Source organism: Sceloporus undulatus, chromosome 6 (genome assembly GCF_019175285.1).
Source record: "Sceloporus undulatus isolate JIND9_A2432 ecotype Alabama chromosome 6, SceUnd_v1.1, whole genome shotgun sequence".
NCBI classification, from domain to species: Eukaryota; Metazoa; Chordata; class Lepidosauria; order Squamata; family Phrynosomatidae; genus Sceloporus; species Sceloporus undulatus.
In genome coordinates, this window is record NC_056527.1 from 54316617 (window position 1) to 54341899 (window position 25283).

Genomic DNA, 25283 nt, shown 5'->3' on the forward strand with positions numbered 1-25283 from the left:
TTCTCTAATGCTGTCATTCAAGGGAGGGCACTAGAAAATTCAAAGTCTCTCACCAGACTATAAATCCCAGGATTCCAATAGAGTGGAGCCAAGACAATTAAAGGACTATAATTGTGCACTGTAGATGCACTATAAAACTGCTAACATCCCCTTTAGTACCACCATGAATAAGCAAGGCACAGATATATTCAAACACTAAAAGGAGAAATATTAAGTAAGATTGAAGAAGTTAAAACAACCGAGCTCACACTTCTTGGTTGCTTCTTTAATATGATTACATTCATTGTACAGTATCTGAGAACTATTCAAATCTCACAAAACTACAAATCATAGGATGGAGCCAAGACAATAGAACTGGTATGAAAATGATAGAAATGAACACTGGGGATGCACCCCTAGACCAGCCTTATCATTCCTGAAATTTTACAAAGGGTTCAGGTTACATCCTCCACTCATAACCCTATTTTGTTTTCAATAACTTCTGCAATTCTTTTACAGTACTTACCATGGAAAACTAGCTCCATGGTACTTAACTGTAATTGCTAGTGTGAGGCACCACCATCCAGGAAACTAATTTAGATGTCGTTTCTTCATTTTACCATTCTGAAAGCCAGGATACTTTCTCAAAGCAAGCCAATAACATAATTTGAACATAACATTTCCTCTTACTTCCCTGTTCTTTCGGAGCTTATCTGCAATCTTCATAGTCTCTGGAAGAGTTAGTGGATTTTCCCAACAATAATATATTGTTGTGAGCTGTCCCTGTTTGCAGTTCAGAATGTCCTGGTCCTGAATAGGCAAATGATTTCTTATGGCACAAATAAAAGTTGAGTTCTCTCTTAAAGGTATGGCTGGTAATTTACCAGCCTTTTAGAGGGTATTCTGGTGGCCCTTTCAACCATGGGGTGGAAGAGCAGAACTGTTCCCACACACCAATGCATTAAGGGTGAATGAGGAACTAGCATGCAAAAAGCCTGGCTGTCTCCTTATGCAAACCTCAAAATAAAACAATTACTGGTGCAACCAAGAATTACACTGGGGTGATGCCCCAGCAGAATTCCTGCTGAAAACCTTTAGAATTGGGTTGCTGATAGGGATCAACACACCTGTCTTTCCCTAGGTTGTGGTGACAACCACTGGCATGAAACTAATTCCTTCCAATCACAAACATGCCTCTTATGCACTCACAACAGAATGCTGTGTTTCCTACACAACAATTTTCTGCACAAATCATAACAGATGTAGGGCTTTGTCCTGCCATACTATTGCATATTGATGTCTTAGAAATAAGAACCAGCCATCTTTCACCAGGAGTGTCAAAAAACAAAGTGGGTGGTGAAACCTTAATTTTGTGTTAATTGCCTACTGATTGTCTTCTCTTTGAATAAGTGCTGATAGAAGCAGGGAAACCTTGTTTAATCATCAAAATTGGTATGCAAATTGTTCAAGAGGCTAAGAATGCAGAACAAAAAGAAAACCACCAAAAGGAATGGGAAAGAATCTAAATGGGATTTAGACACAAACACCCATTTTAATGTAGGAAGGAACATAAGGGTTCAAGACAGAGTCCACAATTAGACATTCGAATTTGTGGATGGGACTGCATGCAACTGCAGCTATGATATAATAAAACAGGCAGGTAACTCCTATTTTGTTAAATCATAGCAAGATATGTTTATTGTCTGCCTCCTATCATCTCAAAATTTCCTTTAATTTATAATCAAATTTGGTCAATAGCAACCAGTCCTAGTCTTGATGTTGGTATAGTCCTGAAACATAGGCGGGTTACACACCCATTTGGGGTGGTCTGTACCCGCCCCTTTCCCCGGTGTATCAGGGCCTCAGCTGCCAGAACGATCCGCCAGAATGATCTGCAGCCTGAAAAGGGGTGTCCCTGGGGCTTCAAGCCCCAAGGACACCCCGCGGTGGCGGGGAGGAGGAGAAAGGGGCCGCTTGGCCCCTTTCTCCCTTGCTTTGCTGGGCACAGCCGTCTGAAGGCTGCGCCCAGCGATGCAAAGCGGCGCCGCAAACCAGGAAGGATCTCCAAAATGGAGTTCCTTCCTGGTCTGCGCTAAGAGCGCACTAGGCGCCCTGGCGCGGAGCGAGGATGCCCCGTATAGAGGCGGCGTGGCTGTGACGTCCTCATGGCGGCGGCCATCTGGAACGGCCGCCGTCATTTTTTACACGCAGAGCGCATATTAGGGTTAGGGAGGTGCGGAAGCACCGCACCTCCCTAACCCTAGTACGCGCTCTGCGCGTACTTTAATAGCGGTGTGTAACCCGCCATAGTGTATAAAAATACCCTTGACCATAGAACTGTTTCTGTTATTTTAAAGGCTGTTATGAACATACACCAACAAGTTTCAACTACTGTTCAATACAATGCTTTATAAGACGCCTGTGTATTTATTTCTTACATTTATTATCTCACTTTTTCCCCAATATGTTCTTGTGACTTCCTTCATTTAATACTACTGCTGCTGCTGTTACTGTTACTGCTACTAAGGTTTAATGGCATAACAAGGCCCCAAAACCATAATATTGCCTCTAATTCTGGCTTCTAATTCTCATTGTCTTTGCCATTCCTTAAACATTTTTCTTTGGATGCAACACTTAATGTCCTTTAGAGTTAAAGGTAAAGAAAGGTCCAAAATATGAGATTGCAAAGCAGTTTTTATAACTGAATACACCAATTGATTCCCTGCTATCCCTAATTAGGTATCCAACAAATCTCAAGACACTTCCCCATCTAACCAAGTTCAGTATTAATTATATTTCTCCTATTGGCCACTGTCTCAGCCTGACTAGCCAAACAAACCTGAAATGGAAAGTAATAGAAACAGTACATCATCAGATCTAACTTTCCCATAACCACACACATCCCAACAAGATTGCCATCATTCTGCCATCATTGCTGATATCCAAATTCAGAACCTAGGGATATAATAAGCAGCACTTGTTTTACTACCTACAGGCACCATTTGTATATACTGTATCAAAGAGCAAATGTTCCTCTGAGTAAAAATGTATTTATAAACAAAATCCTTTAAACCCATTAGTTCATTGACATCCCAGTGCACTGGTGGATATAGATTTTTGTGTGTTGAGATATCGATGAATCAACGCCTTGGGTTTGAAGGATTTTGTTTAGTTTTACTCAGAGGATCATCTCCCTTTGGTGGATGTACATTTTAAAGGGGGAATCTACAGCCAGCCAAAAGAAGCAGAAATAGATTTCCTGGATGTAATGATAGATATTACAGTTAGCCCTTCATATTGGCAGGGGTTCTGTTCTGGATCTCCTTGCAGATAGTAAAAAGTGCGGCACCTCATGTCCCATTATTGTGAATGGATGCACAGCTGTGTGAACACACCACCATTGACAATGAGGAGGGGCCATTCGTGGATTCTCCAGTCCTTGGATGGCTAGCCTGCTGATACAAGGGGCCAGCTATGTATTTCTCCAACAAGTGCCAATTTCCAGTCATATGAGGAGTAAAATGTTGAATTTTTTCAAAGTACTATACCAGATTTCCAACAATTATATAGATTATATAATGGACAAAAGATCCAGAAAGTCACTGGAAAATAAACTACATGGCTCCATGTTATTTTTCTCTTCACACCAATCCTGTAAGTTAAATTAGGTTAAAAGAGAGTGATCAGCCACAGGTCACCTAGTGAGAATCCTGGTCAAATAAGAGACTTGAACTCATTCCTCCACCATTCTAATCTCTTACTAATTAGAATGTCTGGGAAGTTTGGACTTCCAAAGGCAAGCCAAGGATGATGAGTTTCTCTCAAATGGAAACATTTTGCCCGGAATTATATCCATACTGAAAATTCCAGGCGGAGGCATTTCACTGGCATAAGATAGCAACCTGAGGCTAACAATAATGTCTGATTCATGCAGACAGGATTATTTCACACACACTGTTACACATACCACATCAGGCAAGTGTAATTCATTACAACCAGGCCAAACTCAACTCATCACCTATGTCTTGTGGCCTGAGAGATGCTCAACATCCTCCTGCATGATTTGGCATTTCTAAGTGGTGGAGGATAGTGGCTCCAGTGTAGTGAAATACTGAACGCGCTGCAGGTTCTCTTGGTTTACACAGAGCTGTCCAGGGCACTGAACTGGAAGATAAAATTCAGCAGCATGGATATCTCCTTTTATGGCCAAATTAAAACATGGAGTAGATTCACGGCTCCACAGCTGTTGGAATCACTAGCCTCCATGGCTTGCAAGAAGGCAACACAAGTAGGTTTAGTGACCCCTTTGATTGTCCATGATGCAGATCTTTCAGCCTGCATTTTGCTTTGGTCTATTAGGTCTGACTGAGATCATAGTGACAAAATGTTTTGCGTACGGATGAGAGTTGGATATTTGCAGAGCTTGGAAAAGTAATGTTTTGGACAGCAGGTTTTAGATAGCCCCAACCAGCATGGACAGTGTCACATACCCAAGCTTTGCTTATTTGGCTGGCATAGAAAGACAGTCTGGCCCCTCAAAATTTGCCACTTTTGTCCTACGCTACCACTGCCCACATGAAGCTCTTTGTCTTCTGTCTGTTTGTCTTGTCTTTGGAACAAGAATAAGCAATCATTTTATACAAATATTTCTTTTCACCATTGTTGGTGGGTTTCCCAGAATGCCGGATTGCACTTGGAACAATGAAATAAGCACATGGGTCATGCACAGCACTGTGCATTCCCCTGTCTCTGGTTTGGAAGGTCAAAAACACAAATGAATTCCCACAGACCTTAGCAGTACATTTCAAGGAGCTGCCTTCATGGTGGAGAGTAGCTTTTTAGCCCATCGATGGATTCTCATTGTTACATATTTGAAACACCTCAGTGAGCTTTGTAAAAACTATACAGAGATAGTGACTGGGGGCATGATTCTTTCACAAAATCACAAGAGAATTTAAAAAAAACCCAAAAGATTAAATATATGCACCCTCTTTAATTACTGCTCTGTCAGTTTTACCCCCCCCCCTTAATACAAAATGCTCCGGAGGCTCCTTGGGGGAAGTGTTATCTGCTGACTATGAAGAAATGTGTATCTATAATTGAGCTTTAAGTGCATAAAGATAGAATGTGCAAGTCTGCTACCTAAAAGAAGAATAATTAATGAACATGGGGAATACACATACTCTGAAACTTAACTTCTGAAAGGTATCCACTAATGAATGAACTAACAAACCTGAATCTAAATACTATCCCCATAAATTTTACTGATTAACATTAAAAGGAGCTGGTCTGGGAAAAGCAAAATAAAAACCAATCCCCGCTTCTACAACTTCACTAAATGAATTCTTAAACATGCAGGGTAACCACAAAGATGGCGTAAATGGAAGAAGCTAAACCAACCAGGAATTGAAAGCTCGGCATACTTCCAAACTCAGGCTCCTGGCTTGTTATGCTCTCATAGATCAGAACTGCAAAACAGAGTTTGCTCTCAGTCTATGACTCCTGGCCTGTGTGAAGGCAGTGAAATCATAAAGTTTAGAAAACATGCTGAGCTCTCCTTCCTGCCCACTTTGCAAAGAATAAATGGCCCTCTGAAACTTTCTCTCTCTCTCTCTGTAGTCCAAAACACACTGCAGAAACAATCTAGTTTGAGACTGCTTTAACTGCCCTGGCTCAGTGCTAGGAAATCCTGGGAACTGTAGTTTTGTGAGACATTTAGCTTTCTCTGTCAGAGAGCTATGGTGCCACTATAAACCACAATTCCTAGGACAGCACTGCAGCTTTCCAGACACTAGTAGTTTTCTCATGGAAGGTAGTACAAAAATTAGTAAAAAGCATTCTGCATCAACTTAAATAGATACAACCATTTAGAATAAGGCACTATCTTAAGAAGGTCCTAAAAATTACCATCGCCAAACTGCAAAATGACAACTCATTGTCACAGGGCCACAAGTTAACACATAATTCTCATTAATATTTTTTTAAAAATGTAAATCTTTGGTATTGACAATGTTTAGGTCCTTTGTAAGCCAGTGTCTTATTCTAAATGGTTGTATCTGTTTCAACTTGACTTAGAAAGCTTTTTCTCATTGGTTTTTTTTTTTTTTACTTCTTTCTATGAGAAAAGTACTAGTATCTGGAGAAAAATAAAGCTGCAGAAATAAGACCAGTTGAAATCTATGCAGCCAGCTTCTGTGTAAAAAGATTGCACTGCATATGGTATTTGACTACATGCACAAGAAAATATTCCATTATATTTTAATATTATTTACTATAGAATTGTTACTTTGAGAATAACAATTAAGGCTGCAAACCTAGGCAGACATATTTGAGAGTAGGTTCCAATGAACTAGCAGACCAACACAGATTTACTATACATACACAGTCTCACATACACAACATATCAATGCTGCTGCTAATGAGACATATTCATGGGTATAGAAAAGTTTATCGTTAAAAGCTAAAAGCTGTCACATGGGTAATTTTCTGTTGTTGCTTTTCTTATCTTGAAATTGAACTGTGAGGGTGAGCAGCAGTTCAAAATAGAAGACTGCACCACATGGGAAGCACAGAGATTCCTGGGAAAAGCATAGTTATGAGAATAATTTACCCAAGATGCATTGTATTGTCTTCCCCCTTGGAACCATTATTTTTTTTCATGAGTTCTAATCTAAAAGCCTTTCCTACCAGTTGGAAATGCAATTCCTATAACTATAATGAGAAACATTGCTATATGATTTTATGGACAAAGGAGTGGTGAAGACACTCAATAGTAATCAGTTTTTACCCAAGCCCTTTACTGATTCATACTTAACAGTAGTTTCTCTGGGGATTTTATTCCAATCTGCAGAAGTTCCATTTATGCTACTCTAGCAGTATTCCACTGCACTTGTCTTTGAAAGCAAGTTTCATTACTATGCAAATAGCTATCCTTTGAAGCAGGCTAATTACTGCACCCTGTAGTGTAATACATCGAAGACAGCAGTATACTCCTCAAGAATGATCCAGAAACATAATTAGCATCAGACTGACAAGGTACTCACTGTCAATTTGATAGAAATATTTCTGTCTAGTATGTATGATAGATACTACCACACACATGGAAAATGACAGTTCTTCACAACAGAGAGACACATAGATACAAGCTAGGATATTAGCATTCAGAAACACTTAAGTAATAGCAGTTCAAATAGGGTTATGAAAAAAAATCATGCCATTGCTGAGATTTTGGTTAAGACAGCATGGTGAGACAAACAGTCAAGGATTTCCAACTTCCATGTGAGATCACTCCTACAGTGCAAGGCTAAAGATCAGATACCCCCCCCCATCGCAACATGTTTTCTGCGTTTTTGCACAATGGTTCTCTATAATACTAGTGCCTTTCTCCCCAGTGAAGCTAACCATACACATGCAGTGAACACAAAAAGAAAACTGGTTTAATTATCAAGACACAAACAGCTGCTCAAACGCTGTTACTATTACTAGTCTTTGCAAAGGGGCAATAGTTACTGCATTTTTCAGCATTGTATGTTTTAAAGATGTGCAAAAAAATAGTCTCAAAAGCAACCAAATGTTGCGGCCTCCAGGACGCCTAAAAAGAACTCCCTCCGCAGCGGGTTCTTATTAGGCCGTGCTCGCTTGCCATGATGATATCCATACCACACGGCACTGTTTGGGTGCTGCGCCACACAGACATCACCATGGTATGCCCTGTATGGATGGGCATGCACCATGATAGGGCAGCCAGGATGTGTGGTAGGGTTGCTGAGCATGTGAATGCTCAGTCCCTGCACAACCCTAGTTCAGGCCCAGGCCAGCGCAAAGTGCCCTCTGAGAAATTCTGGGAACTGTAATTTAAAAAATTACCCTTTCCTAGTTCTCAGGATGAATAGTGACTGATTGGAATCATGATGCTACAGTAAATCCACATGAAAGTCCCAACTACAATAGACCCAATGAATCAGGGTATTTTCATCTGTAGCTCCCATATACTGGAACAAGCACCCGGAGGAGATAAGGCTTAGTTCCTCTTTAGATGCCTTTAAGAAAGCCTTAAAGACCCATCTTTTCTGGTCAGCATATCCTTCTGATTCCCATTAGAAATTATTGTTTGTTGAAAGATGCTCTTTATGACTGACAGATGTTATTAATGTTCTTATTTGTGATGTTAAGGATGCTTCTTTAATTATATGTACTTACGGTTTTACGTATTTTGTATTTGATGTATTGTACAATTGTATTTGATGATATTGTGAACCGCTTTGATCACTGCAGAAAGGCAGTATATAAATAAAAGTTTTTATTTTTTATTATTTATTTATTTGATAAATCAGCACTTATGTAAATTCCACTGAGTCAATATGTGTACTCTAGAAAATTGGATTTAAGTCATGACTGTACTAGGGATCTCACTGCAATGGTTGATACTAGGATCCAAAATTCTGAATTCTATTTGTTGGACAGGTCTGAGAATTCCCTGACAAGGCTTTGGGAGGCTCTACTGAGGTATATTTTGCTGTTTCCAAAAATTCTGTGTACCATTTATTTATGCTATACCTCATGGAAATTTTCAACTCTACAGGTTCTATTGTATGACAGCTCTCAAGATCTAACCACTAGCTTCTTGAATGTCATCTAGAAGCTACTTGAATGTCATCTAGAAGCTACTCTGAAACAAATGTATCTATCTTTTACCTGTCATAATCTTGGCAAATCTCCCCGACAGCTACCAGAGCCTTCAAGTATTCATTTGGCTGATAGGGATGGATGTAGTGGAGTGAACAGCTGTTCCGAGGATCACCATTTGAGGCTGTAAAATCTATAGCTACCTGGAAAAGAAAAAGAGGAGAATAAATTACGCTATGCACCTTCTCTTCTATATACCCTTTTCTTCCTTTGTCAGAAAATTGGTAGCAACAGAGACACACACAGAAACTGAAGCTGCATTTATACTGCACAATTAATGCAGTTTGATAGACCTTTAACTGCCATGCTTTAACACTATGGAATTCTGAGATTTGTTATTTTGTGAGCTATTTAGCTTTCTCTGTCAGAGAACTCTGGTTTCACAGCAAACTACCAACCCCAAGATTCCATAGAATAGAGCCATGGCAATTAAAGTGATGTCAAACTGCATTAAATCTAAATGGAAGCAGCCGAAGACTGTGAACCAAAAAAGCTGGTTGCACACTGCAGACACTTGCATGCCCCAAACCAACTCACTGTCTTTGGTCTTTTTAACACCAGACTGTTGTTCTGCAATAATCACATTAGTGTCAGAATGGACGTGTATCAGTTTGGTACAATTTCTTATAACACTTTTGTTTATAATAGAGATTTGGTGATCCATGGTCTCATGATCTGTTTCCTGCACTGTCAAACACTGCCTTCCAGGAGAAAGGGTGGGAACAAGGGATCACATCTGCCAACTGCCAGCTTCTGTGTGAATGTGCACACAGCAGCTGGCAATGGGAAGCTATTGGCAGCCCCTGTCATTGTTCTTCTCCACTCCTGAAGCATGGGGCAACTGTGGGCACATTCACACTGCAGCCCCATGCTTTGGGACAAGAGGATAAGTAATTGTGGCTGCCAACCACCTCCAGAAGCCATCTGCTTTGTGAATGTGCATATAGTAGCTGGTTTCAGAATGATGTTGGTGGCCATGATTGTTGCAAGGGGGAAGGTGGAGCCGAACCGAATCACCCACACTCACACCACATGACTACCTGTGAAGCGAAATTGCAGCAGAAGGGACCTATCGCACAAGGCAGTAATAGAATAGCAGCAAAACTGAAAATTCATTGACAAGTTTTATACATGAATGGAAAGGTGCACTACAATAATGAATAGATGCAAGACAACAGCAGGACAGATGTGACATCATGTGATAAATACTAGCCAAAGGCACTTTTAGCTTCTTGGAATTTTGCTTTTATAGCTTGTGTGATAAAGTTATTATAAGCCAGTGTTGCACTTAATAATACCTGTGTAATATAAATGAAAGATTTTTATCTCTTAGTATGTAGACATATACCTGTGCAAAATGCATTGCAACTGCTGTTTTATTATGCTTTATTACACATATTATTTTGTATATAAACCACAAGTTATAACTCAATGAAAAATTTAAAAAACCAACCAAGACCAAGTTACAAATTAATAAAAAAAATAAAAGCCAAACAGCAATAAATACTCTAAAGTAACATATATGCAATAATCATATGTTCCCTGTCTTTCTAGTAGGGGTGCCTAAGACAACTGAGGTAGAGGAGGGCAAGAAATAATAGAATTCACCCTAAAACTCAAGTCCACCAAAATAGCAAACTAAAACAAAATAATGTAGGAAAAGTGATAACTGTTAAAAGGACAGCAAATAAGAGAGAAAAGAATTTAGAGCCTAAGTATGTCAAAGCTCTTCTACACCACTCTGTCTTCATTTAATGTGAATAGACCTCACTATTTCCTCTGAAGAGAACTTCCAGGTTCAAAGATGGCAGTTTAGGTTTCTCTCTAGCACATGGCTAGGCTTCTTTGCCTATGTAATGATACAGGGTGCATCCACACTGCAAAATGTGACAAGTGCCATGTCTCTGTCCTATAGAATCCTGAGATTTGTAGTCTGGTGAGGAGTTCTCTGACCGATCAGGCTGGATGCCTCACCAAACTACAAACCCCAGGATTCTGTAGTATAGAGTCTTGGCAGATAAAATGGTGCTAAATTGCTTTAATTCTGCAGTGTAGAAGAACTCACAGTCTGGGTTCTGTATATTGATTAATTGAGAAGGGAGAGATGGGCTCAAGGGCTTTGCACTTGTAAAATTCTTCCCAGACCATCCAATATCTTGTGGCCAGATTCTGAGAAGTGGTGGCAAGTGCTGAATGACAGAACTGTGTGTGCCCTGTACCCTGCCCTGCACCCTGAACTAGACAGTCCTCAGATGTAATGGAGGCCACCGTTTAGTTGTCAATATTCAATTATGTTTTGGTTGCTAGCCCAGTCAGGTTATGAGTTGGGTTGTGGGGATGGGGAGCAGGGCACCATATTGTCCTCCTCAGATAATATTATTTCTCAGCCTGCATCTGGATACTTGTACTATACCCAAATTTCTAAAACCATTACTTGAATTATGTGGGAAAAGTGGGTATGAAGTGTTAACAAAATCAACAAGACTCTGATGCTTTCCAATGTCCTACTCCCCATTCTGTCTTCTAAAAATAGTAGCTAAGGATGCCTTCAGAAAAGAGAACAGGTGCAACCACTGAACATGGAAAGGCATCCTGTTTAAATAACATAATCCACGGCTATTGATCAAGCGGCCCTCTTAGTCAAGCATGTAGCCATTGAGCGACATGGGAAAAAGAATAGGGAAGGGAGTTATTGGCTGCATCCACATTGCAGAAATAATCCACTTTGGTGTAACTTTAACTACCACTGCTTAATGTTATGGAATTCTGGGAAGAGTAGTTTGTTCAGGCAACAGCAAAGCTCTGCTGTCAGAAAAAAACTACACTTGCCAGAACTGCATAGCCCTGAACCATGGCAATTAAAGTGGTGCCAAACCAGATTATTTCTGTAATGTGGAACCAGACACTGTGAGAGGGGAAATCCTGCCTCACCCTTCTAATACAGTCGCTAAGGATAACTGCTTAGGGGAAGCACTTTGAACCCACAGTAATCCAAGCACTGTCTAAAACATTACATGATATTTTGAGATAACTGTCAAAGCAAATTGCAAATGTCTCAAAATCTCAATACACAAAAATAAAGTTAAATATCTGTGTTCTATTTGTTTCCACAAAGCTTAGCACAGGAAAATAAATGAAGCACACTGTCTCTTCCAATTATATTACAATGTTCATTTGTCTAATTATAAGTTCTAAGCAATCAGAGCTTAATTTAATCCTCCCCACACTCAGGTGCATTTGGGTTCACACATCTGTCTTGTATAAAATCATGGCAAAATTAAAATGTTCTACACTGTATACATAAATTTAAACTCCAGGCGGTATCAGATGCCTACATTCATTTCATTTTTACTGCTTAAGTGTTATTAGGATGGCTGTAAAACTAATAATTGGTACTGTAGTTTCCATACCCAAATAATCCTATAAACCAATTAACCATTCCTCACTTCTTTTTTACAGATGAGAGAGAGCTGGAAGGTGAGCCAGGAGGAAAACTCAATTTGTGCTAGGAAGAGATTTTGGTGAACCATGCTCTCTTTTTTTATTTTCAAAGTAAATGCAAAACATCTGGCAGCAAAAGAAGAAAAGTTACAGTTAACTTTTTAAAACTTAGTTTTTCTTCCTAGTGTTTTGTGGATCACTGAAGACTAGATTGTGTCATCATGTATTCTCCTTGGTGATCCAGGACAAACACAAAAAACAAACTGAATGAGAACATGAACTGAAGTAATAAAACATGGAATGGAATTCAATAGCATGAAGAGGAAACTTATGCAGTTGTCAACAAAGAGTGAAAGAGTTTGCCAGTTATGGATAAGAAGAGAATATGCTGGACACTTATGGAAGAAACAGACAGTAGGATCTGTTGAACTGGGTCTTAGGACATTCTAAATCCCCACTGAGCTATGAATCTTGCTGGGAGGTTTGGGGCCAGTTGCTCAAGAGGCTTAACTGTGTCTTTAATAGAAATGGCCCAAGAAATTTTGATGCCCGAGGCCAAGTTCCAGCTCCAATAGCCAAATGGAGCAGTAGTTGAATCTTACTTTGATACTGCTGATAGGATAGACAGCATCTACCACAGGAGGCAGTGGCCAGAGAGCAGGATTTTTGGGTGGTGACAAAATGGGGGGCAGTGTCCCTCTAAATTAAGATTTTTCCACCCTATGAGATTTTCCTTCAGTCCTCACATTTCTAACATTGCCGAGTGCCACAATGAAAATCATCCATACTTGGAACTCTTAAATTTGCTGTGTTCATCTTCCCTTGGTTACTTTACCTGTCCTTTTTGTTTGGCTATTTCTAAATGCTCATCTGAAGTTTTAGGTTAGAGTGATGGCAGAAATTTTGGGACTAAATGAAAATGTCACTGGGGAAGCAGAATTCTTATCCAGGGGAACGTCTTCAGTTTGCTGCCCTCTATCTCATACCTAGGGTACTAGTAGCAGTCTAGTTGTGGGTGCAAAGCAGGGTGCCTAGAACATAAAGTAGTGCAACAGGTAGGATCTGAAAGGAGCTGACATTGCTTCCTGCTCAACTCAACCCAGTATTTACTACCCTAAGGCAACCTTTGTACTATGTTCAAGGTAGATCGGATCCTGGCTTCTGAAATGCAATAATCTGGACCCAAGGTATTTTAAGGGAAATCATTGTGCCATATAAACCCTGTTGATCTTACATTTGTCAGGCTAGGTTTTGCCTGAGGCCCCTTTGCCTTCCTTGAGGTGCTTCTTTTCTGATGAATTCTCTTCCTATAGCACCTTGACAGTTGAGTTCTATATGATCCTTCAGGAAAACTTGTAGTAAGGATCCCTTTTTGCAAGTGCTGTCAGTTTTTTGGGGTGAGGGCAGGGCTAATGTAATTTTATTTTAAATTCTGCCAACAACTATATCCATTCTCTATTTTTTTTTTACTACAAACTGTGTATTTTATGTATATGATTTATTCCAATTATGTTGGTTTTTAAATAATGGTTTCCTGCCTTGGAAATAAAATAAATTTCTTTTCCTTTGATTGGAATGGATGAAGCAGAAGCAAAATCAGAATTTCCCTACTTTGCCATTTAAGTCGCTTCTCATAAAGCCAAGTATTGGTGACTTGACAGTATTTTCCAGTCTTTGGCCATATTCACATTAGTTTCACTTTAGATTCCTTTCCATATAATTACCAACCTCCATTTCTTTTGTACACTTATTAGACTATACTGAAGACAGCAGTGTCAAAATCTGACATATAAATTCAATATCATTAGAAGTAGGTTGAGCTGTGAAATCATTTTTTTCTTACCTGTTAATACAAATAAAATGTCCCACCATGGCCCTACTCAATCTAGGACCAGTTTACAATGTCTTTAAAAATAGCATTCTGATCATAAAGGGATCACAAGGTCAGTACATATGGATTTCAAAGGACCAAATGCTTGTCTTTATTTTTCTGATATATACTTTCTAGCCAAAAAATGATGTGCTTCCAAAGGATGTGCAGAGCATCTTCAGTACACACAGCATGATATTACAAAAGCTCTCATTAGCGCTTCAAATTAGCAGGTACCTTATACCACAGCTTTTTGTTCACAAACCCAAGCTTAGTATCTATCTCCCTCCCCTATCAAATGGCCTTTCAGATCACAGCTGCATTGCATTGTCTACACCCTGCTTGAACTCAATAGGAACATAATTAATTTGAAAACAACAAGAGAGTGGGCTGACTTACAAATAACTTCAGAAGTCTGCACCTGTTTTTGCAGAAATCCTGTCAGTATAAAAGTTGGCCCTTAAGCGGTATCAAACTTTCCAAGCTGTGGTGGCTATTGTCTTTTGTGGATATTGTCAGAAATCGAGCAGTAAAATATAGCTGTAGTGCCCCTTTTCATTTTCTCTTCCTCAATCTTAGCTAAGAAAATAAGTCATTAGTCTTTCTCCCCCCCCCCCCCTTCATGTGTGCATAGCCTCTGCAAAATAATGGTTTGATTCTCGCCAAAGTTAATACAGACTGTTACTTCTGAAGCAATGGAATTTACCTTCATTTTGTTCCAAAATGCCCCAAAATGCCAACTAGAGGATGCGGAGGACATTCCCACCACATCTAAAGACCCCCTGGATCTGCCAGGGGTCAAAACAAATTTCTGCAAATTTTTTCAAATAAATTTCCACATTTTCTTTTTGCTCAAAATTCTCCCAAATGGCCCCTGGGCAAGCCCCAAAATATGGGATACTGCTCCCATATCTTCCCATATTTTGGGAAGTTGGGGGAAATTATTTTTTGTGGGAGCAAGTAATGTGATGGTGGCCTTCCAAGGTTTCCTGGGGGCACCAATGCCATCCCCTAGCCTTCCACAGTTGCTCACCGTTTCCCTATTACTTCTCAAGACACTTTGGATATCAAGAGAATATCTGTATATTATGTCCCCCATATTCATGAGGGATACATTCCTGGACTTACTGTGGAAATAAATAAACATTAGGAGCTGTTCGAAACTGAGCTGTTCAACACTGGAACACACTGCCTCAGAGAGTGGAGGAGTCTCCTTATTTGGAGGTCTTTAAACAGATCGATGGCCATCTGTTGGGGATGCTTTGATTATGAGTTCCTACATGGCAAGGGGTTGGACTGGATGGTCCTTGTGGTCTCTTCCAACTCTATGATTTTATGAAATGACCTCCAAAGGAAACATATCAAAGAATCACACTGGAAGACCTAGAAATGCCTAGAGAGAATACCGCTCTAGGAATCTCTAAGTCCTCCAGTGTAGCTCTATGTTCAAATTCCAGCAGAGGTATACAACAGAATTGTGCTGGAAAACCTAGGGAATGTCTAGAGAAAACTTTTTTTATTGATGCAGATGAATGAAACCACAGGTACCAGTCCTGCAGATGCAATGGTCATAATTTAATCTATGCCACACCCTGTGAATTTCTATAAGTAAGCAACACAGAGATGGGGTGTGACTGGGATGGTGCCCACTCCATGGCATGATCTCCTCTCTTTGGAATTTCAGGCTTCAATGCTGGCATCTTTTTGGCTGCAGCTGCCCAAAGTAGAGTCCTCCAAGACTTTTTCTGGAACTTGCGTCCTCCCAAAATTCCCAATGCTGTTTTATTTTTCTTTAAAGTAAAGGCCTGCAGAAATAGCAGATCTGTATGTAATTACATTAGATCTCCCTCCCATTCCCCTTACTCCATTTTCAGGCCTTGTGTAGCTTGCACTTGATGTTAGGTATAAAAATGTATCCCTTTGTGCTGCTCAGGTTGACTACCTAGGAGCCTATTGAATATTTTAAGTTTTCCTTAGGATTTAGTTGGTTTGAACTCTTGACAATTGAATAGACTGCCTTGGAGGGTGGTTGACTTGCCTTCTATAGATGATCTTTAAATAGGGGTTGGATGACCATCTTTTTGGAGTGCTTTAGTTGTGTGCTCCTGCATGGCTGGCAGCTGATCTACATGGCTCTTGTGGTTCCTTCCAGTTTTGTGATTTTATGATTCTAATATTGTATCCCCATTATTTTGCTTTACAGTATGCATAAATCTTTTCAGGTTTCATGTGAAGAAAAGCAGCACTGAAATATATACAGTGTGATTCCATGCACATATATTTAGAAGTAGGTTCCAGTGAGTTCAATTAGACCTAATTGCAGATAAGTATGCATGGAACTGTAGCTTACAGCTATTTGTGACCAAGTTGTTCCATTTAGTTTCCATGAGATTTGCGGCTACATCTAAGCCTGTTTACTTATATGTACAACAAATTTCAGTGAAACTTCCGAGTGCCCAAGATTTCATGTTTAGATCCAAGTTTACAGGATTAGAAGCCATCATGTATTATATGCCTTGTGCTATTTGCTCAGATGATTGCTTGCCTCTTACTTTGCTAGGCTTGATGTTATACATTTTTGGATATCATTTCCAGCCACTACTATCAATGTAGTTTCTGGCATGATGGATCAGAAATATTCCTTGCAGAATCACCCAAACATGGTTAATGACTGATGATGGTGAAATTACATGGCCACAAATTCTCCAGATTACATCTCGAAAAACCATATGCTTAGAATCATAGAATCATAGAGTTGGAAGAGACCACAAGAGCCATCCAGTCCAACCCTATTCTGCCATTCAGGAACTCACAATCAAAGCACCCCCGACAGATGGCCATCCAGCCTCTGCTTAAAGACCTCCAAAGAAGGAGGGTGTTCCACTGTTGAATAGCCCTTACTGTCAGGAGGTTCCTCCTAATGTTGAGTTGGAATCTCTTTTCCTTTAGCTTGCATCCATTGTCTCAGGCCCTATTTTCTGGAGCAGCAGAAAACAAGCTTGCTTCCTCAAGCTTTTCTTGTGTATGATGATTAAACATTTTAAACAGGGCTAATCCAGCATGGTGTAGTGCAGGGGTAGGCAACCTTTTTGAGCTGGGGGCTGGGTTGCTGTCCCTCAGACAACTGGGGGGGGGGGGAAAGCGGGGGGGGGGGGCTCCACCCCCCGGGGGGGGGGGCCGCATGCCGGGAGGCGGAGCGTCCACCCTCCAGGGGTGGAGCCGCATGCCGGGAGGCGGAGCGTCCACCCTCTGGGGGCCAGGACTCCTCCTCTTTGCTGGCCCCTGACGGGGCCCCAGGCCCTGTCAGAGGCTGGGAAAGAGCTGGCAGGGGCCGCCAGCGCTGGAGGCCTCCCCTTCTTTGCCAGCCCCTGACGGGGCCCCAGGCCCTGTCAGAGGCTGGCAAAAAAGCCAGTGGGGGCCGCCAGTGCTGGAGGCCTTCTCTGGCAAAAAAGCTGGCAGGGGCCGCCAGCGCTGGAGGCCTCCTCCTCTTTGGTGGCCCCTGAAGGGGCCCCAGGCCCCGTCAGAGGCCGGCAAAAAAGCCAGTGAGGGCCGCCGGTGCTGGAGGCCTCCTCTGGCAAAAAAGCCGGCGGGGGCCGCCAGCGCTGGAGGCCTCCCCCTCTTTGCCGGCCCCTAACGGGGCCCCAGGCCCCGTCAGAAGCCGGCAAAAAAGTCCTAGAGGCCCGCTGCCACTGCCGGAGCCCTGTTGGAGGGCCCCAGAGATGGCAACAGGCCTCCTAGAGGCCTGCTGCCGCTGCCAGAGCCCTGCTGGAGGGCCCCAGCGACGGCAACGGGCCTCCCAGAGGCCCACGGCTGCTGCCGGAGCCCTGTTGCAGGGCCCCGGCCACCGCAACGGGCCTCCCAGGTGTAGTGGTTTGAGCATTTAATGACTCTGGAAACCAGGGTCCCTGCTCTGCCATGGAAACCAACTGGGTGACCCTGGGTGAGTCACATAGGCCCGTTACAAACAGGCATAAAAGTATGTCCTGGGGACTTACTAGGGTTAGAAAGGGGTGTCACTTCCTGATGCCCCTAATCCTAGTACGGACCCAGTCTGTACAAAATGGCGGTGCCCGTTCCACACGGGGGCCGCCATTACAACGTCATGAACGCGCTGCCTCCAAATGAGGCGCCGCAGACGTGACGTCGTTGCGCGCGCAAGGGCGCCTAGAGCGCCCTTTCTGCAGCACGAGAAGGAGCTCCAAAATGGTTTGCGTTGCTGGCGCAGCCTTTAGATGGCCGCGCCAGCGACGCAGAGGCGAAAGGGGCCGAGTGGCCCCTTTGTCCTCCTCCCCGCCATCGCCGGGTGTCCTTGGGGCTTGAAGCCCCAAGGGCACCCCTTTCTAGGCCGTGGGGAAGCGGCTTTTTGCCCACAAAACACCATAATAGGGTCACCTGAGGGTTACCATAAGTCAGAAAGGCCTTGAAGGCACAAAACACAAGTCCCTAAGTAGATAGACCACAGGGGAAATGTTATGTAATTATGAATAAGAACTTGTAATTTTTTGTTTAGTTTGCAGGACTGACCTGTAGTTTCTAACACTTGAAGAAAGTATGGCACTAGTGAAAAGTAATATTTACAGATTGATAGAAAGATATGACTTTTATCTAGGGACCTACAGATCACTCACTTTTCAAGCCATTCCAATTTTGCATGCGGTCAGTCTTTTTTATTACATATATGAACTGTTCTGCAATTATTGGAGTGGGAGTATCTGCACAAACATCTGGATACATTTTATATACATATGCACTATAAAACAACTATTTTAAATATTACTTAGTAGAAAATATGCATTTTACAGAAAAATTTACATTTTATGCATATTTTTGTAGGTCAAACTGCTTTGAAAAAATCAGGGAATTCAAATCAGAAAGGTAAATATAGTCTGATTTTCACTTTTGGTAAGAAAGTGCAAAACACTACCAGTTTGCAATACAATAGATACTGAATGAATTATCAAGCATTTCTAGTTTGAACAAAATTCAAATAGCAAATCTAAAACTCTAGATCAGGAGTGGCAATCCCCCCATACCATTTTGTTCCCTTCATCAGAAAAAGAGTTCCTTTCCTCTCAGCAGAAAAAGAGGAACATTGAGGCACTTCTTGACTCTCCCAGTGCATTTGTACTAAATCAAAATTAAGATGTGAACACAGCTTTGCCTTGATTTCTGGAGTGTGCCCACCCTTGTTGTACATGTACACAAATGATAAATACATAAAGACTGAAAAAATATTACAGTTGGCCCTCCATGTCCACAGATTCTGTATCCATATCTTCAACCAACCATAGTTCTAAAACATATTTTTTAAAAATTCTAAAAGGCAAACTTTGATTTTGCAATTTTATATAAGGGACATCATTTTACTATGCCACTGTATATAACAAGACATAGGCATCCTAAAACAAAAGCCTAGTGGACACTGAGGGGCCACTGTATTGTTTATTTTTGCATATGACTTCACGAGGTATACCATTTGGTTGTTGTCTAGATGAATGTCAGTGGTTTATATCCATTTTTATTTTTATTTTTTTGCTATCAGGTTTTAGCTACATACAAGAAGATCACCAATTCATAAAAGTTCTAACAGATAAAACATGCCTTTTGAATAAAAGATGATAGATACAAATCTAAGAATTTTTCACATTCTCTTTCTTATATGAATACAGTACATGATGTGTGGGAAAATTATACTTGGTGTTTATTGAGATATGTAAACATACACATATATAATAAATATTCAGCATTGCAAAAGGTTTCCATCTGCCCACTGAAAAATCACTTAAAAACACTTACTGTGAACTGTATTTGGCAACCACCCATGATGTAGTCCAAGAATGAATGCATCTTGTGAATCTGGAAGGAAGAGATCCAGACATTCTGATCAGAATGGCACTTTATTAATTTTACTTATTGCCCGAGGAAGTTGGTTTTTTTTTTTAATTAATTAATTTTTGAAGAATGGATCACTGAGAGCATGGTCCTGAGGAAATAAAGAACAATAACTCTCCACCAAACTTTTGTACTGGTATAAATGGAAGAGAACAGAATTCTCTGTGTCATCACTGAGAATAATGGAACTGATTTTAAAAAGAGATAATAATCATATGAACCACTATGCAGCAACAATAGCTCATTGAGGGAGCATGGTATGGCTTTCCAAAGCTAGCACCGGGGGGAAAAACCATGGTCCTTTGTTAGGATTTCCAAGTATATAAGGGGCAGGGCTTCTATCCATTTAATGGTTGCATAGAAGAGGGTGTTGCTTGTATTATAGGAACAAGCAATACACTTACACACCCAGTGTGAGAAAGGAAAAGGGATCAGTATGGCTGTAAAAGTGGAAAAGCTATCAAGGTAAGCTGAAACATGCTCAGACTGATGGTGGGGGGGCATTTCTTTCTTCCATGTCCACCTGGCAGGCACACTGATGAATTTAAGCATGCTGAAAGTGACTTTTGAATGCCAGTTGGTCTGATTTTGGGACCATTTTTCATTTTTAGGTTGGGATTTGGGGTGCTCTACGGAGTTGGTAGAAGCAGACAGTTTTGGGTATTTTTGGATGATTCACAAGACAAACAATCACTCAAAAATCAGCCCCAAAAATTAATTTGGAGAGAGATGGAGGGGTTCTGGAGGGCTGCTTTGGGGACTCAATGCTGCATGTGGCCCATGGACCACACTTTAACCACTCTTGCTTTAAATTACAATATAATCTAATATACCATGTGTGCATCACCTGCCAGAGATTTCTCCACCCACTGGAGACCCACAAAAGCATAGGAATAAGATTTTCAGACAGTGCCCTGAATCCTGGTGACACTCAATATGAGGCCTATTTCTAATGGGAAATAAGAAGTCCTCTAGCTCTGGGGTTGAGATACTACATTGCTCAGCATAGTGCAAAAGTTCTGCAGGCAGAACCTTCATACATCTCCCTGCTCACCATTCCCAGGATTGACAGTTCTGCTGCCATAGTGCACCTAAATGGCCATTCTATGGCTAGTGGAGAGCAGGAAGCAGTCCCTCTCTCTCTCTCTCTCTCTGTGTGTGTGTGTGTGTGTAAAAGCAGCTGGCTATTTATCATAGCTGGATGCAGCCTGATGCTATCTTTTGCTGTGATCTGCCAGGGTCTCGGCAGACAATGTCACTGATCTGTGTCTGGCTATGCAACATAGCCAAATGCTTCTCCATGCCCCAATTCTCTCTGCCATTCATAGAATGGACATTCAATGGGGCTATCACAGCAAAAAATGTGACTGGGCATGCTTTGGTCATTGTAGGGTGTGGAAGAGAATACTAACCTTAACAACCACCACCACCACCACCACCATCCAGGCAAATTCATGTGCTGTGCTTTTTATATTTGTGGAGTTTCTTTTTAATGGCTACTCTTATTAACTGCTTTTAATTTTATTGATAGCTTAATTATGTTTTTAACTTTTGTATGATGTTACTTTTTTTAGCTGTATCTCTTTTAATTTTTGTAAACTGTTCTGAGTCCTGAACTGAGAATATTATGAGATAATGATAATGATGATGATAATATTATGTAGGCATAAGGTGGATGTGCTTGCATATATCACTAACAAGATGCCAGCCAGTGTCTGATGGGGATAGTAGTGAGATGAAGGGAATCCAGAAGGGACAGACTTTTTAAAAGAGGGTAGGAAGGGACAAAGTCATCCTGATCCTTCCTAGGACTGATTGGGACCACCTGTTGGCCAAATTAGGCTTGCGGGTAATGGTTCCATTACCCTAGTATAGACATTGTTGCACTCACTCCTGTATTTGAATTTTCTGTGTTATCTTTTGCCATATCGTCAAGATAGATAGCGAGTACATTAAACCTGTTTTCCAATAATCAAATTCACACCTAGAATTTAAGCTCTCAGCAGCTGCTATGTAAACAACAGAACATCATGAACAATAAAATGATATGTGTATTACAGCATCCACTTCACCATCTGGTTAGATTGTATCCACGTTTGCTTCAGTGACATGAATTTGGAAAGCCAGTAAAGCACTGAGCAAATATGCCTTTGGATATACCCAGGGAACAGAATGGATTTGTAAGGGTCAGCAACCACATTTCTGAGCAGCAACTGTCATCCCATGAAAACTCTGATCCACCTTGACTTAGCAACATCTGTTATGCTACCTCTGGGAGTCCCTCACTATAATGAATGTCTATGAAATATTCCAGTGTTTCTTGCGGGGAGGGAAGAGAGAAGCAAGTTTAAATATAGAAAGTCCAAACAAATGGAGAGCGTTGAACATGATTCTCTTTTCTTAACCTGGCTTTTAATTCTGGTTAAAAAAATGTCCACTTTTAATGATTGAACTGCTGTTTAAATGATAGTACCTAACACAGATTAAATGCTATTTAAGTGACAGTACCTTACACAGATTAAGAATGACGATGCCAGAATTCTTGTAATTCTTCTTCTTTACTTTGTACTTGGGGTTTATGCACTCCCATTGTACCTGTGAAAACACAAGTCAGAGCATGAAAGCCATTTCATGTAAGAAAGTGAATAATTTATTCTGGTTACATAATGTGCACTCTGAAGATGAAAAACAAAAATCACACAATATAGCCTAAAGTTAAAGACATCTAAGAGCCAGCATGGAGTAGTGGTTTGAGCACTGGCTTATGACCCTGGAGACCAGGGTTTGATTCTCTGCTCAGCCATGGAAACCTACTAGATGACCTTGGGCAATTCACATACTCTCAGCCTGTGAAAACCTCATGATAGGATCACCATAAATCAGGAAAGACTTGAAAAGACACAACATCAACAAAAGACATCTAAACATTAAAAATTAATGGAGGAATTAACCCTAATTTGGGGCCTGGTAGAAATATTATTTATGCAAAAAATAGTTGTCATTGGCCCCATACAGACAGGCCAAAATAAAGCTGCTTCGGGTCACTTTGGAGGTATGTCGTTTAAATGATGCATGCGTCCTAAGAGTCCGGAAGCCACGCCAAAACCACACTCCAGTCCTAAGGAGGCAGCTTCCGGACTCTTAGGACACATGCATAATTTAAACAACATACCTCCAAAGTGACCTGAAGCAGCTTTATTTTGGCCTGTCTGTATGGGGCCTAACTTGGCAGACATGTTTGAGAAGACTAATTTGTCATATGTATTTGCAAAGTGATTCAGGTGTAAGAATGTTATTTCTGCCTCTCTGGAGAAGGCAAATTTATCTTCATTTGCCTTCTCATTCTCCATCTAGTAGATAGGCACCTACTGTGGGGCACCTGGGCATTTCCTGCCCCTACTAAATTCTAGTGCCAGTACTGTTGCCAATTTCTGGGTAATTCCTTGGAATCCAGGGAATTTAATGAATTTATTTCCGGAGGTTTTGACTGAATAATAATAATAAATTTTGGGGAATTCCGGGGAGTTTGGATTTTGGTAAAACATTCCAGCGAATATCTGCAAGGCTTGTTGGCAACATTGAGTTCCAGGATGAGGAAAGGGTAGCTTATAGGTCTTATCTGGCTCCAAGCTTAATTGTTGTGATTCCCAAGATCCTGATCTCATCCCAATCCCTTGCTGGAAGCTACTCCCTCATTGGAGTTTATCACATGGGAGGAATTTCTCTTAATTTCGAATGAATAGAAAGTGGGGCCAGAAAGCATTCACATGAATTTGCTAGTTCAGTGAATTTATTAATTTGAATTGTGTTCGAACTGACTTCCCATTGCCCAAAAATAGCTTGCCATTGCCCGAAATTGCGTGTGGTAGTCTATCACGCAATAATGTGAAACCCCATGATTGTATTCGGATTGCCATTGCAAGGAGTGACCATATAACACCAATACTGAAGTCACTCCACTGGCTACCAATCAGTTTCTGGGCACAGTACAAGGTGTTGGTTATCACCTTTAAAGCCCTACATGGCTTGGGCCCAACCTATCTAAGGGATCGCCTGCTTCCATATAATCCGCCCCGTACACTCAGGTCCTCTGGGAGGAATTTATTGCAGCCCTTAAAGACCAGGTTGACAGCGACCTCCCAGAGGACATTCTCTGCAGCCGCTCCCAATTTATGGAATGGCCTGCCAGACGGGATCCGTCAAATTACCAATCTAGAGAGCTTTAAAAAAGCCATTAAGACGGATCTCTTCCTGCAAGCCTTCCCGGAATAAAATGCTCGGCCACAAATAAGACTTCTCATCCAGCGAACTCTGCCTATGATGATTTTATTTAGCTTAGTTGGTTTTAATATGTAGTTTTTAATCTTAGATTGTTTAATCTTGTTTTAAGGGGGGTATTATGTATATATGAATGTATTTTAACCTGTTGTACGCCGCTTTGATTGCCTGGCAAAAAGCGGGATAGAAATAAAAAAATTATTATTATTTATTATTATTATACTTCCAATTTCCCTTGTCTGATAAACTCCATAGATCAGCTGTTACTCCTGGAGACCTCTTAAAACACCTAGCCCCGCAAATCCAGAAGTCATAATTGGAAGTGACTCCTGGTTTGGATTTTTAGCTGAAGAGGACAGGATAGTCTGTCACAGGGATGCAGGGGTGTAAAAATTCTCCCTGCCACAATTGCCTATGCCCTTTAACTGTTATATTTCCATCTTTAACACCAGCCTGAATGTTAGAAGCCCACAAATAAGACTGTGGCAATGGCCATAATCTGTGATGCCCCCTTCCAAGGCCTCTCTGGGCCTGATGTTGTCAGTGGGTTTTGCTACACTCTGACATCAGGGCATGCCCACTTCCAGTCATATCAATCTGGTCAGGAATCCGGCTTTAATTGTCCCTCTTCCCTTTTCGTCTCTTGGGAAAGAGAGAGAAGGAGGAGTGAAGTGTTCGGCCAGCATTTCCAGGGGCTAGCTGAGTCTTAACTGGAATCCAGGCAACTCCTGAATGTGCTAGCTGAAAACCAGAAAAAGAATTAGAAAGCATCTAATCACTGGTCAGATAGCAGGCATTCCACTCCCTAGTAGCTAAGAGATGATATGTGTAAATGTGTGCCTTTCAATCACCTGTTAACTTATGGCAACCTTATCAATTCCATAGGGTTTTCTTAGGCAAGGAATATGCAGAAGTGGTTTTGCCACTGCCTCCCTCTGGAATATAGTTGGCAGCATCTGGTGTTTGTTAGTCATCTCCAATCCAGTTACTAACCAGGGATTACACTATTTAGCTTCCAAGATCAGACAAGATCTCTTGCCTTGGTCAGAGAGGTAGTTTTTTTTTTTTTTGCAGGTTGGACATAAATCTTGAGCAGGCCAAATGAAGTACATGGGCTGAAGTTCCATCCTCTTCCATA

The 25283-nt window shown here is 41.1% G+C and overlaps 1 protein-coding gene across 3 annotated transcripts in view; it reads right to left on the reverse strand.

Annotated features, from left to right (window-relative positions):
* Positions 1-25283, reverse strand: part of CPNE4 (copine 4) — a 218179-nt gene that overhangs the window by 13103 nt on the left and 179793 nt on the right. For all 3 annotated transcript variants that reach the window (XM_042477130.1, XM_042477128.1, XM_042477131.1), the window contains 3 exons: positions 22376-22462; positions 19772-19831; positions 8674-8807 (listed from right to left, as the gene is read on the reverse strand). In XM_042477130.1, coding sequence (XP_042333064.1) covers positions 8674-8807; positions 19772-19831; positions 22376-22462 — 281 coding nt within the window. The remainder of the gene's footprint in view (positions 1-8673; positions 8808-19771; positions 19832-22375; positions 22463-25283) is intronic.